The 16,768-nt window shown below is 42.9% G+C and overlaps 1 protein-coding gene across 2 annotated transcripts; it reads right to left on the bottom strand.

Annotated features, from left to right (window-relative positions):
* Window positions 1-264: 264 nt before the first annotated feature.
* csrp2 (cysteine and glycine-rich protein 2) lies at window positions 265-14,413 on the bottom strand. Of its 2 annotated transcripts, XM_083757468.1 has the most exons (6): window positions 14,237-14,413; window positions 8,088-8,207; window positions 5,447-5,615; window positions 3,536-3,665; window positions 2,475-2,568; window positions 265-405 (listed from the first exon to the last, which is right to left on the bottom strand). In XM_083757468.1, exons 2-6 carry the CDS (start codon window positions 8,197-8,199, stop codon window positions 329-331), a joined length of 582 nt encoding a protein of 193 aa, XP_083613594.1. In that variant the 5' UTR covers window positions 8,200-8,207; window positions 14,237-14,413; the 3' UTR covers window positions 265-328. The 2 variants fall into 2 exon arrangements, with proteins under 2 accessions (XP_083613594.1, XP_083613595.1); XM_083757469.1 differs by lacking the exons at window positions 8,088-8,207; window positions 14,237-14,413 and adding an exon at window positions 8,051-8,064.
* Window positions 14,414-16,768: the final 2,355 nt, after the last annotated feature.

The raw sequence follows: 16,768 nt of genomic DNA, 5'->3' as shown, positions 1-16,768 counted from the left end.
AGACATTGTTCAGTGTGTCTTTATTTTTTTATTGCATAGTTGTAGAATACATAAACTCCAGTTTGTGGGAAAGATAAAAATCACTTTTGACTCTGAAATGGACAGAGTGATGTACAAAATATGTGTTTGTACTTCATGTGTTGGTTAGCAGAGGTGTCAGAGCCCCTGGTCCCTGGCCGACGTAGCCTATTGGTTTGTGGAGGAGCAGAGGTTTTCATTGGGCGTGTACCAGAGCCCCTGTTCCCATTGGTTAGCGGAGGAGCAGAGGTTTTCATTGGGCGTGTACCAGAGCCCCTGCTCCCATTGGTTAGCGGAGGAGCAGAGGTTTTCATTGGGCGTGGACCAGAGCCCCTGCTCCCTGGCCGTAACCGAATCCTTTGGGTCCAAAGTTCTTGGCGTAACATGCTGTTGAAGAGAGAGAGAGAATGGACATGACTTAAGTTATTCGTCGGACGGTCATTGTGTCAAATAGTGAAAATAGCCAAGTTTATAGTAAGATGTTTGTCTATTTTTACCAAATATTCACCCATTATGAATTATGCAAGAATAGGAACGCTAGGGTTCATTTGCCTGCTTCATACTTTGTCATACCACAACTGAACTGTGTCTTCATTTCAGAATAATCTAGGTTATGTTTTATATGCTTGGGATGTGCGTCGACGATGACAATCATAGTATATTATGTATAAAGTCGTCGTCTATGTCATTGACAATTTATCTTAATTCTCCTCATTTCGATGAACCCCCCCCACCCTCCTTATGAATGAAAAACACCAGGATGAATTGGCAAATCGTTGTCTGACCAACAACGCAAGGTAGGATGAACACATCTGTTTCATGCACGTTTTATCGAGGAAAATCATGAATAAAGTCAAATGGAGTCAAGATGTGTTGACGGTGAGGACAGTCAACCATCTGACCACCAGAGTCCTGGATGAATACAGAGCACGCTCTGTTTGGACTCGGAGCTGAGCTGCAACATTCCTGCTAGTCATCACTGCAAGGATTCATTCGAAAACTCAGGAACCACTTCTCGTGTGTGTGTGTGTGTGTGTGTGTGTGTGTGTGTGTGTGTGTGTGTGTGTGTGTGTGTGTGTGTGTGTGTGTGTGTGTTTTCTGTTTAGCCAAAACATATCCAGCCTTGTCATGCTGATGAGAAAAGGGTGGTCATTGTGGAGAGTGGATTACAGCTGTTGAGGTCAGCTGATTGTTCCCCATCCAGTTTGAAACTGGCCTGATAAATAAATGGCACTGTTGGGGAGGCGAGCCTGACGAGTCGGGCCGGCCTCTGCCAGCCAAACCCACACAACGCACCATTCGAGGAAACACCACACTGGGGACAGCCCGGGAGTGTTATTGTGTGTAAATGCTTGTGATTTTCGGTGGTGTTCTTGCTATACAAAGCACACTAGTTCATCCAGTTTGTCTCTCTGCTGATATAATCACATCATCTTGGGCTGTGTGGTGGTCACTGGTCCTTTGTTGTGTTGTACGTGCCATGTCAGGTTGGAATGATGTCAGGCAGTACATAATAGTCACACACATCCATAAACCACTAAAGGCACTAAAGGTGCTGGACAAATGAAGAAAAGATAAAAAGTAAGTCCACACACTGTAGGAAGAAATTCCCCTTTTAACTACATTGGATTCTGTTGTGCACAGATAGATTCATAGTTGTAGTTGAGAATTCACCTTTTCCGTCCGTACACAGATGGGTGGGGCTGATTGGTGTCAGTGATAGCCTGTTCAAAGCTGATCCGCTGCAGCTGCTGAGGTTTACTCAAAGGAAATGCAATCCTTCTGTGTGTAAGGATGAGTAAGCCTCCCCTTAGTAGTGGGAACAGGAGACCACAAGTTGTGGACAACTAATGTGAAAGGGGGAAATTGTCCAGACATTTTCCCCCTTTTCCTTTTCATTGTGGAGTACTTAGGGAACCCGCTCTACCAAAATAATGAACTTTTGAGTCGTTTAACAAGTTTAACAAGTTTGCTTGTTATTGCCTGGGCTGGTCCAGTGATCCCATCACATCGCAGCAAGGCGTACCCGTGCTAACTAACAGACTGCGGCCTACAGGAAATCATGGTAGGGAAAAGCACCTGTTTTCCTCCACATGCTGACCGGTTGACTAAACAAGGTTCACTGGTGGTTGCTGTTTATACCTAAAGATAAGCGTCTTAATTGTATTAGTTTAATTGATAATGCCTGTGACAATCGGTACATAAAACAGTTGTGAACAGACTTGCCTTTGGCATGCTACTGTAGCTAATGGAATTATCTGCTCTGTGTCTCTCTGCCTTCCCATGGTATGCAAAGCATACTCTTCAAACAGACTGAGTGTGTGATAGGAAAATATAGTAGCCTTTATCACGTACCGGTGTGAAAGTGTTATTTTACGTGGGCTATAGCAAGAGCAAAGCCCACAGCGCTGAACATTAAATACCCAACATCGGTTGGAGGGGTTTCACCACCTTACCTTTGCAGTAGATCTCTCCATCTTTCTCCGTCTGGGTGGTGGACTCCAGACTCTTCCCACATTTGGCACAGCGGAAGCAGTTCTTATGCCAAGGCTGTGGAGGAGAATTAATTAATGGCGTGTGTGGTCATCATGGACTGAATGGGATGCTGAGGTCAGGTTGTGACAGGCTACGATGGGAGTGTAGTTGATATGTGGTGTCTGACTGTTGTCATTGTCTCAGGGCGTGCCACTGTGCGAGTTATTTCTGAATTACAGTGTGTGCGCGTGTGCGTGCGTGTCTGTCTGTCTGTCTGTCGCAACAGTCCAGCAGCCCAACAGGATCACAACACAAGGTATTTCGCAAAGCCAGCACTCTTACGACAGAATGTATGAAATGGTTTGAGTCACAGGATTCCTGAGCTGTCACTAGAAGAGGACTGTGTATAGCATAAACATCTGCTTGCAATCCAGACAGAGACAAGCTGCTCCATGTGAACGTATTCCCCTGGGGCTCTGTCTTAAGTGTTCCATTTAGTTTTTACTCATATTCTAGTTTAGTTATTCTAGTTTAAATCTGCAGTTGATTTTGTCAACTAAAAATGCGTTTTGGCGGGCCTTGACGGCATCGTAATGCCTGGTTTCACTCTGAAAATAGATTTAAAAGCTCAAAGCGTTGCAGCGCAACATGTTGTGAGCTTGTAGATCGGCTATTGTCAGAGTGCAACGAATCATAAATTGACTTGTCTTTCAGTTCTACTGGATCTCTTCTCCACTAGACCCTCCTAACATTTTAGTCTAGTTTTTATTTGTTGACAAAATTGTCAGTATATTTTGTCTTAATTTTTGTCACAATAGTTAGTTTTTTATTTCAGTTTTTTTTTTCGTTTTCATCTGTGAAAAAGTCGACGAACGAATGTTCGTCATAGTTTTACTCAACAGAATCAACACTGGTCTCCATTCTGCTGTACACAAACACACACTGGTCTACATTCTGCTGTACACAAACACATTCTGCTGTACACAAACACACATTGTGAAGGGTGGCCGATGGCGCGGCCTGTCCCGTGTGACTCACTCACCTTGCCAGCCCCAACAATCTTCTCCGCTGCATAAACCGAATCCCCACACCGGCCACATTTCTCTGAACCCCCAAACTTTTGAGCAAATTTGGACGGGTTGGGGTTGGTGGTGGGTTTGTGACTGTGTGTTCTGAATGGGAGACAAGAAATGCAATTAGCTTAAAACTCAGCACAATAAGAGAGCCCCTTCTCTGTAATATCAAAGCACCAGCCTAATTTAAGTTGTAGTCCTATCACAAACAGGTCTCAGCGGTTCATTTCATCTGTACTCAAACACTCATATGATACAGAAAGTCACGTGAATTGCAAGTGCATGATTCTTCTTGGATTTAAAGCCTATTTCTTGGTTCTTTGATGTATTAGCAGCACACATCTCTGTCTTTCCACTGTATCCAATCTCTCTCTGAGGAGAGGAGAGATTTGTACAAAGTTAAGAGGCCTGGGGCCCTGGGGCTGTGTTTAACGAAGGGGAACCGCCTGTTCCAGCGGCCCCTAAATGAAGGCCTTTGTGCTGGGGACAGTTCTAGGGAGAGGGAGAGAGGGAGAAGGTTCAACAGGCCAACTCAGGAGCCTGGCCCTGCCTATTACATAATGGTGCCATTCATAATAATAATCACCTGACATCCAGAGCCAGGCTCCGACTGCAGCATAAACAAGAGAGTGTGTGTGTGCGTGCGTTCATTTGTGTGCACGTGTAATAATAGCGCATGTGTACAAGCGTGGTTCCTGCCCCACTGCCAAGATGGAACGTATGTGACAGCCTCTGTCCCCGATTGTGTCTAATATGAAAGCCTAATCAGTGCCCTGTTCTGTTCCCAGGCCTGTTAGAGCAGCTTAGATCAGTAAGAACTAAGGAGTCTAATGCACTACTGCACTAACATAATGAGTCTGCTTTGAAGTATCCCACAATACTTTCTTTCCTGGATTTGTGTGCCTAGTGTCCACTGTAGACTAACTGGGAACTAGTCATTATTGGCAGTGTTGGCAAGTAACTTAAGTAATATACTACTTTCAGTAATATTATTACTTTTTTCCAGTAATATGTAACTTAACTAGTTACTTTCACATTTTGAGTAATAATATTACAGACTGCTAATGTTGAAAATGCAAAGTAAGACTTTTGGGGACAAAATATGCAATTACTGGGGGCGAGAGAAAAAAGTAATAAGTAAAGTAATAAGTAACTAGTTACTTTTCTCAGGGAGTAATAAGTAGTAGTACTTTATTACTTTTTTTAAGTAATAAGTAGTATATTAGTGTTAAAGTAATATTTTGCCAACACTGATTATTGGTACCCAAAAGTACATGGAAATTAAGAAGTGAGAATTACAGTAACTACATTGTGAACCCAGGTCTGCAGGGAACTGTTTGAACAACCCTATACTGCTATATTCCTGCGACACTAACTACCTATCCTACTACCTATGCTACCACATACTTTATTCTAAAGGTCACACACAGTAAGCCTTTTGTTTTCTTTGCATTTTCAGCGCTTCTGATTATTTAGCATTTGAAAATTGAGTGAGCCCACCGTCTGTCTCAAGAGACTACTTTATTCTAGACCGGATGTTCTCAAGGTGGGATCCTGAAAATAATGTTTTGTTTTAAAGGTATATTCAGTGATTTCACTTAATTCAAATATCACTTATTTTTTTGTTTTGTTGTGATAATCCTCCCTAGTGTGTTGACCATATAAGGAGTTCCTCCCTGTCCCCAGTTAACCCCTGGGGGTCAAAAAACCTTAGGTTTCGTTTTTGACTCTCTATCCTGATTGGACGAAAGGCTGGGTCCCAGGCCAAAAACGAAACCTAAGGTTTTTTGAGTGAAATCACTGAATATACCTTTAAACGAAACAATTTCCCTGCTTACAGCATCTTTTAAATGAACACAAAGGATTGTAACTTGACTCACTCCTCTGGTTTGATGCCCAGCCTCTCTCCTCGGTCCATGTTGAGCGTGCCCGCTCCCTGCCCGTAGCCGTAGCCCTTGGGACCGTACTTCTTCCCATAGCAGGACTTGCAGTAGATCTCCTGGTCGTGCATGGCCACGGTGGTGCTGTCCAGCCCCTTCCTGCACACCACTACAGTACAGAGACAGAGATATGATTACTGTCCAGCCCCTTCCTGCACACCACTACAGAGACAGAGATGTGATTACTGTCCAGCCCCTTCCTCCACACCACTACAGAGACAGAGACAGAGATATGATTACTGTCCAGCCCCTTCCTCCACACCACTACAGAGACAGAGACAGAGATGTGATTACTGTCCAGCCCCTTCCTGCACACCACTACAGAGACAGAGATGTGATTCATCTGTTGTTTGAGAACACCTGTTCTCGTTCCAAGATTAGATGATGGTTGGCTTTTGACCAAAATGATTGTTTCACCGTTAAAAACGTTATTTTCGCATTTGAGCGGGATGATCCTTTATGATTTCTGGTTCCAGCTGTTTCATTGTTGGAAACATTAACATTGTTGCTTCAGGGGAATGAATGGCCATCGTCTGTACTCTGTACTGACTCATCAGCGTACTGTGGCCTGGACCGTGCTTCTAGTACCCAAGGACCACTTCACCACTTTTCAACCTATAAATGGTAAATGGTGCATTTATATAGCGCCTTTATCCAAGGCGCTTTACATAGATTGTGCATTACATTCACCCATTCACACACACATTCATACACCGATTGCGGCGGAAGCCATGCAAGGTATACCAACCAGCACATCGGGAGCAATTTGGGGTTCAGTGTCTTGCCCAAGGACACTTCGACATGTAGACAGGAGGAGCCGGGATTCGAACCGCCGACCCCATGGATCATTGGACGACCTGCTCTACCTCCTGAGCCACAGTCGCCCCTATCTTCATATAATGGGTCCTCACTAATAATCATGATAAAATGGCACAATGTTTTTTTTACAAAAATGTCTGCAATTTCTATTAGCTTGGATTCCCCATCGATGATGTCACTGGTGAACAGGTTTCTGAACTGCCCACAGCCCTCCTATGAACACAAGAGTAGAAAGAATTGTGCCATTTTATCATGATTATTAGTGAGGACCTACAGTAGGTTGAAAAGTGGTCCTTTTACTGATTTTAACCACATTACCCTGGGTGCATGGTGCATGGCATGGTGCATGGCATGGTGTATGGCATGGTGCATGGCATGGTGCATGGCATGCACTGTGATGTGTTTGATTGATTGAAGTATTTATTAACCCATTCTGACCGGGCACCCATTTTGGTGTCAGCATCATGTTATGCTTTAGCTATTTTTGAAAAATCGAAGAGCGACTGACATTTTTAGAATCTGATCTCAGGTCAGAATGGGTTCATCAGACCAGTGTGTGTCCGGCGGAAACCTCGTATGAATCTGATCTCAGGTCAGACCGTCAGAATGGGTTAACAGTCTGCAGAATGGGTACATTTCACATGAAAGCACAACTCAATACATGTCATGTTCGGTTAACGGATGAAAGGGGAAAGTTGGAGATGCTCAAACACAGAGAGCGGATGAAGTGCAAGGCAGGAACCACGTCGTACAGCACCGGGTCTCTACAGAACCACGTACAGCACCGGGTCTCTACAGAACCACGTACAGCACCGGGTCTCTACAGAACCACGTACAGCACCGGGTCTCTACAGAACCACGTACAGCACCGGGTCTCTACAGAACCACGTACAGCACCGGGTCTCTACAGAACCACGTACAGCACCGGGTCTCTACAGAACCACGTACAGCACCAGGTCTCCAAGGTCCTTCATTATCTCCTCAGTGGGAGCTCTGGAACAATGCAGCTTTTGTAAAGGGAAGCAAAGAAAAATAAACACTTCTATTGTGGTCCAGTTGGATTTGGCCTGCAGGGAAAGCATGAGTCTGGGCACTGTGGGCAGGGCTGGAACATCTTCAGTTCACTGACATTTGGAGGAGGTTCGAGAGCAGGACACCGGACACGCACCCCCCCACCATCCAGTGAGCACACACACACACACACACACACACACACACACACACACACACACACACACACACACACACACTCACACTCACACTCACACACACAGTGGGCTCTGAGGAGCCATTGACCAAGTGAGATGTCAGTGAGGAAACGGTCAATGTGAGCTCTGTTTCTGGAGTCCACGAGTTGTACAGGCAGGCAGGGGTCGCATTGAGTTCAGCTATGATCTCTGCTGCGTGCTTCTTCTCCGTGCACGGTTGGTTTGGTTTTGAGGACGGATCTTGAACAAATGTAATGTTTTGTCCTGTTCTCTGCAGAGAAAGTGTCTCATCAGTCACAGCCAAATGCATCTCAGGACCAGCGGTGTCGTGTGCTCACTGAACATGCCTAGAGCCTAGATCTACAAGCTTGTAGGTCTGCTATTTTTTTTTTATCGTGAAAATGTGGCACAAATCTTTGAATATATATTCTTTCAGAAGACTATTTATTTCGACGTCAGGCCTAAATGGGATAAAAGCGCTCAAGAGCAAAACAATACAGAACAGAACAGTACTCACTGCAGAGGAAACAGCATTTAAACAGAACAGTACTCACTGCAGAGGAAACAGCATTTATGGAAGCTCTTCCCGTCACATTGTACCTCCTCGGCGTGGTACACCGTGCCCCGGCAGGCCGTGCACTTGTTGCCTCCGCCCCAGTTTGGCATTGTGTCTGCTGTCAAGAGGAGAAACACATGTCACAAATGGTGCACAGGTCCTTTCATTCATGTACAAAACCTTAGGACACTCATCGTGTTGTGGTTTTCTTCTGCTTTGTGGCGAGATGTTTTTATTTTATTTTTATCTCACCCGGTGTACTTGATCACACCTCCGTTGTGCATTTTATCGCTTTGCAAATAACTCTACAAAATGCAAACAGCCGGCCAGGGAGCGGCATAATCCTTCCGTTTGACTTGACAGATATTATGACACACCCTTGTTGTTGGTATAACAAGAAAGTCACGAGAGGAAAAGCTACCCACTGAGCGACAGGAAGCACCACAGACACTCAACAGACATAGTAAAATCCTCAGTGTTCATTTCACTCCAACTTGATTCATTGATTGATTGATTGATTTAATGTAGCACTCAAGATTTTGACCAGCTCAGTGGCCTTTATAGTTAGAGTGTCCGCCCTGAGACCGAGTGGTTGGGGGTTCGATCCCTGGCCGGGTCATACCAAAGACTGAAAAATAGGACCCAGTTCCTCTCTGCTTCGCACTGGCCCATCCCTGCGTCATACTAGCGTCATGTCCAGGGGTGTACTAGTACATCAAACTGCCTCACGCTACAGAAACGGGAGATGGGCTCCTGTCCTATGGGCCTCATATGGCTCGGCAGGCTTTGAAACAACTACAGGCAAATAGCAGGCTTTGAAACCACTACAGGCAAATAGCAGGCTTTGAAACAACTACAGGCAAATAGCAGGCTTTGAAACAACTACAGGCAAATAGCAGGCTTTGAAACAACTACAGGCAAATAGCAGGCTTTGAAACAACTACAGGCAAATAGCAGGCTTTGAAACAACTACAGGCAAATAGCAGGCTTTGAAACAACTACAGGCAAATAGCAGGCTTCTAAACAAACACCTACAGGCAAATAGACTTTGGAATGGTTTGGTGGAACAAAGTAAAGGCCTACCATTTATCACAGCTATGTCTGCTCTGTGCTCTCTCATTTGACAGAGCTCTGAATGTGAGTTTCTGCACTAATGTGTGAGTGAATCCTGTAACAATATCTCCTTGTAAGTTGTAGACGTGTATTGTACTGTGTTGGTAGTCCTGTTTTCGGTGTAATAGTATCTCCTTGTATTAATGTATTGTACTGTGTTAGTAGTCCTGTTTTCGGTGTAATAGTATCTCCTTGTATAAATGTATTGTACTGTGTTGGTAGTCCTGTTTTCGGTGTAATAGTATCTCCTTGTATAAATGTATTGTACTGTGTTGGTAGTCCTGTTTTCGGTGTAATAGTATCTCCTTGTGTAAATGTATTGTACTGTGTTGGTAGTCCTGTTTTCAGTGTAATAGTATATCCTTGTATAAATGTATTGTACTGTGTTGGTAGTCCTGTTTTCGGTGTAATAGTATCTCCTTGTATAAATGTATTGTACTGTGTTGGTAGTCCTGTTTTCGGTGTAATAGTATCTCCTTGTATAAATGTATTGTACTGTGTTGGTAGTCCTGTTTTCGGTGTAATAGTATCTCCTTGTATAAATGTATTGTACTGTGTTGGTAGTCCTGTTTTCGGTGTAATAGTATCTCCTTGTATAAATGTATTGTATTGTGTTGGTAGTCCTGTTTTCGGTGTAATAGTATCTCCTTGTAGACGTGTATTGTACTGTGTTGGTAGTCCTGTTTTCAGTGTAATAGTATATCCTTGTATAAATGTATTGTACTGTGTTGGTAGTCCTGTTTTCGGTGTAATAGTATCTCCTTGTATAAATGTATTGTACTGTGTTGGTAGTCCTGTTTTCGGTGTAATAGTATCTCCTTGTATAAATGTATTGTACTGTGTTGGTAGTCCTGTTTTCGGTGTAATAGTATCTCCTTGTGTAAATGTATTGTACTGTGTTGGTAGTCCTGTTTTCAGTGTAATAGTATCTCCTTGTGTAAATGTATTGTACTGTGTTGGTAGTCCTGTTTTCAGTGTGATAGTATCTCCTTGTATAAATGTATTGTACTGTGTTGGTAGTCCTGTTTTCAGTGTAATAGTATCTCCTTGTATTAATGTATTGTACTGTGTTGGTAGTCCTGTTTTCGGTGTAATAGTATCTCCTTGTATAAATGTATTGTACTGTGTTGGTAGTCCTGTTTTCGGTGTAATAGTATCTCCTTGTATAAATGTATTGTACTGTGTTGGTAGTCCTGTTTTCGGTGTAATAGTATCTCCTTGTATAAATGTATTGTGCTGTGTTGGTAGTCCTGTTTTCGGTGTAATAGTATCTCCTTGTGTAAATGTATTGTACTGTGTTGGTAGTCCTGTTTTCGGTGTAATAGTATCTCCTTGTATAAATGTATTGTGCTGTGTTGGTAGTCCTGTTTTCGGTGTAATAGTATCTCCTTGTATAAATGTATTGTGCTGTGTTGGTAGTCCTGTTTTCGGTGTAATAGTATCTCCTTGTATAAATGTATTGTACTGTGTTGGTAGTCCTGTTTTCGGTGTAATAGTATCTCCTTGTATAAATGTATTGTACTGTGTTGGTAGTCCTGTTTTCGGTGTAATAGTATCTCCTTGTATAAATGTATTGTACTGTGTTGGTAGTCCTGTTTTCGGTGTAATAGTATCTCCTTGTATAAATGTATTGTACTGTGTTGGTAGTCCTGTTTTCGGTGTAATAGTATCTCCTTGTATAAATGTATTGTACTGTGTTGGTAGTCCTGTTTTCGGTGTAATAGTATCTCCTTGTAGACGTGTATTGTACTGTGTTGGTAGTCCTGTTGTCGGTGTAATAGTATCTCCTTGTGTAAATGTATTGTACTGTGTTGGTAGTCCTGTTGTCGGTGTAATAGTATCTCCTTGTATAAATGTATTGTACTGTGTTAGTAGTCCTGTTGTCGGTGTAATAGTATCTCCTTGTGTAAATGTATTGTACTGTGTTGGTAGTCCTGTTTTCGGTGTAATAGTATCTCCTTGTATAAATGTATTGTACTGTGTTGGTAGTCCTGTTTTCGGTGTAATAGTATCTCCTTGTATAAATGTATTGTACTGTGTTAGTAGTCCTGTTGTCGGTGTAATAGTATCTCCTTGTATAAATGTATTGTACTGTGTTGGTAGTCCTGTTGTCGGTGTAATAGTATCTCCTTGTATAAATGTATTGTACTGTGTTGGTAGTCCTGTTTTCAGTGTAATAGTATCTCCTTGTATAAATGTATTGTACTGTGTTGGTAGTCCTGTTTTCGGTGTAATAGTATCTCCTTGTGTAAATGTATTGTACTGTGTTGGTAGTCCTGTTTTCGGTGTAATAGTATCTCCTTGTATAAATGTATTGTACTGTGTTGGTAGTCCTGTTTTCGGTGTAATAGTATCTCCTTGTGTAAATGTATTGTACTGTGTTGGTAGTCCTGTTTTCGGTGTAATAGTATCTCCTTGTATAAATGTATTGTACTGTGTTGGTAGTCCTGTTTTCGGTGTAATAGTATCTCCTTGTGTAAATGTATTGTACTGTGTTGGTAGTCCTGTTTTCGGTGTAATAGTATCTCCTTGTATAAATGTATTGTACTGTGTTGGTAGTCCTGTTTACGGTGTAATAGTATCTCCTTGTATAAATGTATTGCACTGTGTTGGTAGTCCTGTTTTCGGTGTAATAGTATCTCCTTGTATAAATGTATTGTACTGTGTTGGTAGTCCTGTTTTCGGTGTAATCAGTATCTCCTTGTATAAATGTATTGTGCTGTGTTGGTAGTCCTGTTTTCGGTGTAATAGTATCTCCTTGTATAAATGTATTGTGCTGTGTTGGTAGTCCTGTTTTCGGTGTAATAGTATCTCCTTGTATAAATGTATTGTACTGTGTTGGTAGTCCTGTTTTCAGTGTAATAGTATCTCCTTGTCTAAATGTATTGTACTGTGTTGGTAGTCCTGTTTTCGGTGTAATAGTATCTCCTTGTATAAATGTATTGTGCTGTGTTGGTAGTCCTGTTTTCGGTGTAATAGTATCTCCTTGTATAAATGTATTGTACTGTGTTGGTAGTCCTGTTTTCAGTGTAATAGTATCTCCTTGTCTAAATGTATTGTACTGTGTTGGTAGTCCTGTTTTCGGTGTAATAGTATCTCCTTGTAGACGTGTATTGTACTGTGTTGGTAGTCCTGTGGTTCGGTGTTATTCTTTACACCCCGTACCGTACCGTACCGTACCGTACCGTACCGTACCGTACCGTACCGTACCGTACCGTACCGTACCGTGCACTAGAGTGTTCCTAATCCTGCTTTACTGATTACTCGCTGAGGAGGAGGATGTCCCAGAAAAACCTCAAACCGAGCCAGAGTGTCTGAGCCTGTCCTTAAAAACAACAGGACTTAATGTCCATGGGAACGGTCTGGGGCAACACCATAGGACTTAATGTCCATGGGAACGGTCTGGGGCAACACCATGCCTCTGAGCATTGTTCTTTTGGCCCTGTGGCCGCAGGATATAGATCTAAAGCTTCCAAAAAAACAAACCAGTAAGTCGGTAAACACTATTGTGAGACCGCATGGAATTTGCCTGACGCATGCAGTCACTTTTCTGTCTCACACATGCAGTCACTTTTCTGTCTCACACATGCATTACAGACAGACTAATGTAACTGTTTGTAATTACAGGCTCAAAGGCCCAAATAGAATCTGTTGGGAGACTCAAGCTGAGCTTTTCAAAGTGACAAATAATAAAATGCCATAAGAAGCAGCATGCAGAGCTTCTTGTGGTGTCCATGTTTGGCAACCAGCATGTCATGATGTCACCCCCCCCCCATTTGGAAAAATCTAGTTTTCATTAAGCGGAGAACCACAGAAGGGTACACAGCTCATTAATCTTGTGCGCCACTGTACGCTCATCCTCCTAGTTATATTACAGAGCTTGTGACAAGCTCAAACACGACGAGAGGAGATCAAAGGAAGACTCAAATTGCCCCTGGGTTCTCATCGGGGCCACAGCTTGCTGAGGGCCGTTAGGCTCCGGTGCTGCATGACCCCTATAGAACAGGGGGTCCCTGTGATTGTGGTTCTCAATATGGGGTCCTTGGGGGAGTTCCAGGGGTTCCGCTATTGATAGTTTAACTAATGATTGAGAATGATTAACAGTTTGTAGAATGGGTACAGTTCAACGAAAGTCCAGGTCAATACGAAATCTGCTAAGAGGATAAAACCAGAAAAAGCACTAAGACTTGTTTACAAATGGGCCTGAGATTCTGAGTGTGCAAATGAATGATACAAGAAGTGTATTGCCATAATGTACAGTAAAACCACAAGTGTTTACACTACACACTACACTATGTATGTATATTATGTATTTGGCTTTCCACTGTGCACACCTAAAAGAAAATACCAAATGGAGCCTTTTATGAGCCATTTGAACAAGTGAAATTAACAAAGTATTATGTTTTACTAGAAATACACCACACACCGAATAGCACACTGAACTTGTTTCTCTCTGCCTGACTGAAGCGTGAGTGACGAGGCAGGACAACTTAATTAATGGGCTACATGGGGGGGGGGGGGGGGGGGAAACGCCTCACTTTGTTTAATTAACTTTATGACATAAACAAGTGGTGGTGAGCGAGTGTACGAGGTAAGGACACATTTTAATCATGTTTATGGTCAGTGTGATGCAGCATCAGACCTACGGCCGCCCTACGTACGCCACTATTTGACCAGTAAGCCTAATTTAATTAAATTAAATTCCAAAGTGTACATATTCATAAGGATATATACACTTCGAAAATGAGATGACATGTAGGGTACGAGCCTACAAACACCAACAATGGGCCATGAAAGCCATAGGTAGGCTATAGCCTACAAGAAGGCATGATGAGGTATAAAAGTGTTAAGACAAAATAAAATAGTGTGAACTATAGCGGCCCCATCATGAAAGTGCGAGTGAATTTATCTGAAATGACCTCATAGGCTAGTGATCTCTAGGATTAAATGTGTTACAATATGATCGACTTTATACAAAAAACATTGTTGACTGAGAAAATAGGCTTAAATAAATTGGAAATGTAATAAATATACCTTTTTATATCGCGGAGGTTTTGCCAGATAAGTATATAAATTCCAGGGGATCCAGACGTCAATGTGGTGAAGGTGAAGAAAGGTTTTGGATTATAGGCAGTCTGTAGTTTAGTTGCTCAAAGCGTCCAGAGCAGCAGAGCAGGATCAGTGCAGTGAGACAGACTCAGTACCGTTTACTGTCTGCGACGGACTGAGTCATGATATCACAGGTTTACACACAGACAGACGGGGAGGGAGTGGTTCAACACAATGGGCGTGATCTAAAGAATAATGGTGACAATGGCAGATCTACAAGCTTTGATTGATTGATTGAAATATTTATTAACAGTTTGTAGAATTTACAGTACATTTTAAGCACAGACTCAATACAAAGACTGTCAACTGTGAGTGGACGACCCAATTAAGCATTACACTTGTTTACAACAGGGTCCACATTGTTCAATTCATCAAAACATTTAAAGACATACAACCATTTAGAGACATACAAATAGACATTTCTATGTAGCTAAAGAACAGAACAGGAATTCATCATATGGGAAGCAAAAAAGGGAAAATATACAAGCACTGGGAAAATATACAATATACAATATACAGTGAGGGAAATGGGGTGGGGGGGTGGGGGGGATTCAGATTTTACAGAGGCCAGTTTCGAATTGCAGCCATCCGTAGGTGCCCTTTGAGAGCGGTTTTGAAGGAGTCAAGGGATTCACATGTCTTAATGACTGTTGGTAGGGCGTTCCACATTTTGGTGGCATAGGAGCGAAAAGAATTTAGTCCCTTGTTTGTGCCGAATCTGGGTTGTACATGGTTTGTTGTACTCCCTCTGGTGTTGTGGGTGTGGACTTTGTTTACATTAAGGAAGTATTTAGACAGGTACATGGGTATCTTGGTGGTGTATCGAATCTTGTGGACCAGACCCATTGCAAGATGCTGTACTCTGTCGACGACCCTAAGCCATCCCAGCCTGTCAAAGTGGGCAGGGGTGAGGTGGGTTCGGGGGGTGAGGCCAAGTAGGAGCCTGACCAGTTTGTTTTGGGAGGTCTGGAGCCTTGTTTTAAGGGCCTTTGAGGTGCTGTGGTACCAAGAGGTGGATGCATAGTCAAAGAAACCTTGTACGAGGGCTCCTGTTAAGGTCTTCAAGGTGTTTTTGCTGACCAGTGAGGAGATCCTGTAAAGGAATCTTGTTCTTTGATTGACTTTTTTGATTACGTTGGTGGCCATTTTATCACCGGAAAGATTAGCCTCCAGGATGGAACCTAGGTAGGTAATTTGATCTTTTCGTGTGATAATATTGTCACCCACTCTAACCAAGAAGCCATCTGCCTTGCTGAGTTTACTATTTGATCCGAAGAGGATGGATTCAGTTTTTCCCAGGTGTAAGGATAGTTTGTTATCAGCGAGCCAGGTGCAGATTCTACCGAGTTCAGAGCTGAGGGTCTTTTCAACCTGCAGTTTGTTCCTGTCCGAGACCAGCAGTGCTGAGTCATCTGCGAACAGGAACAAGTTGCAGTCACAAGCTGAAGTCATGTCGTTAACATAAATTAGGAACAGTAATGGCCCTAGTATGCTTCCTTGTGGGACACCACAGCTCACTGGGAGGGGAGGGGACAGTGTTCCGTTCACCTCCACCATCTGTTCTCTCCCCTCCAGGTAGGATTGCATCCAGCTCACTGATGTGCTATCAAAACCAATAGCTTTAAGCTTGTTAACCAGTATGGAGTGGTTCACGGTGTCAAAAGCCTTTTGGAGGTCCAGCATGACCATGCCGCAGTATTTTCCAGCATCCACCTCGTGTTTGATGTGATCGCTCAAATAGAGGAGGCATAACACAGTGGGTTGCATCTGAGACGCGCTGTGAGCTTGTAGATCGCTGTTTTCGGTGCGCGTTAGACGTTAGACTAGGCTATTGTATTTGATCGATATAACATCGATTGTTTACATTATCATATCAAAATAGATACAAGTCTGAATCTAAGACTGTTTCATATGGAAAGGTGCCCCCAACAACATAGCCTACAGTATTACTGCAGACTGCTACCATTTGGATAGATGCACCAACGCAAAGCCAAGTAGACAGGTCCCTATTAGATGCCGGGTAGCACCCGCAGTTTCATTAAAGGGGATATTTCCAGAGCTCTTAACCTGCCAGTTATAGGTAAAGAAACGTTGAATATGTATGTGTTTGGTTCCAAAACACCCCAGAGAATTACCTGCAGGAAAGTGAAGGCTCGTTTGAGAAATATTAAGAACAATCAAAGCATTTTGATGTCCATTTATTGGAAACACCCAAGTTGAGCTCTTCTATGATTAAAGCGCCAAACGGAAAGATATAAGGAGGGACTTGGAAAGCAAAAGGAATGCCCATAGCAGATGTACCCATCATAGGGATGGATGCAGTGGAATTAGGAGTCCTAATTGGCGGAGACCAATATTGGAAAATGGTCACAGGAAAAATGGAGAGACTGAATGAAGGACTAGTTGCACTGGAAAGTGTATTTGGATGGCTGATGCAAGGAGAAGTCACCACGCACG

The sequence above is a fragment of the Protomyctophum parallelum genome (assembly GCF_964188405.1).
Source record: "Protomyctophum parallelum genome assembly, chromosome: 22".
Classification (NCBI taxonomy): Eukaryota; Metazoa; Chordata; class Actinopteri; order Myctophiformes; family Myctophidae; genus Protomyctophum; species Protomyctophum parallelum.
This window is presented reverse-complemented; position numbering and strand designations above follow the sequence as displayed.

What these genes read in the sequence shown, in the direction of transcription:
- csrp2 (XM_083757468.1), bottom strand. Translation starts at nt 8,199, where the DNA reads ATGCCAAACTGGGGCGGAGGCAACAAGTGCACGGCCTGCCGGGGCACG. An exon ending in AGATTGTTGGGGCTGGCAAG is followed by an intron (nt 2,569 to 3,535) that starts GTGAGTGAGTCA and finishes TCTCCTCCACAG; the next exon opens with CCTTGGCATAAGAACTGCTT. An exon ending in TGGAGAGATCTACTGCAAAG is followed by an intron (nt 406 to 2,474) that starts GTAAGGTGGTGA and finishes TCTCTTCAACAG; the next exon opens with CATGTTACGCCAAGAACTTT.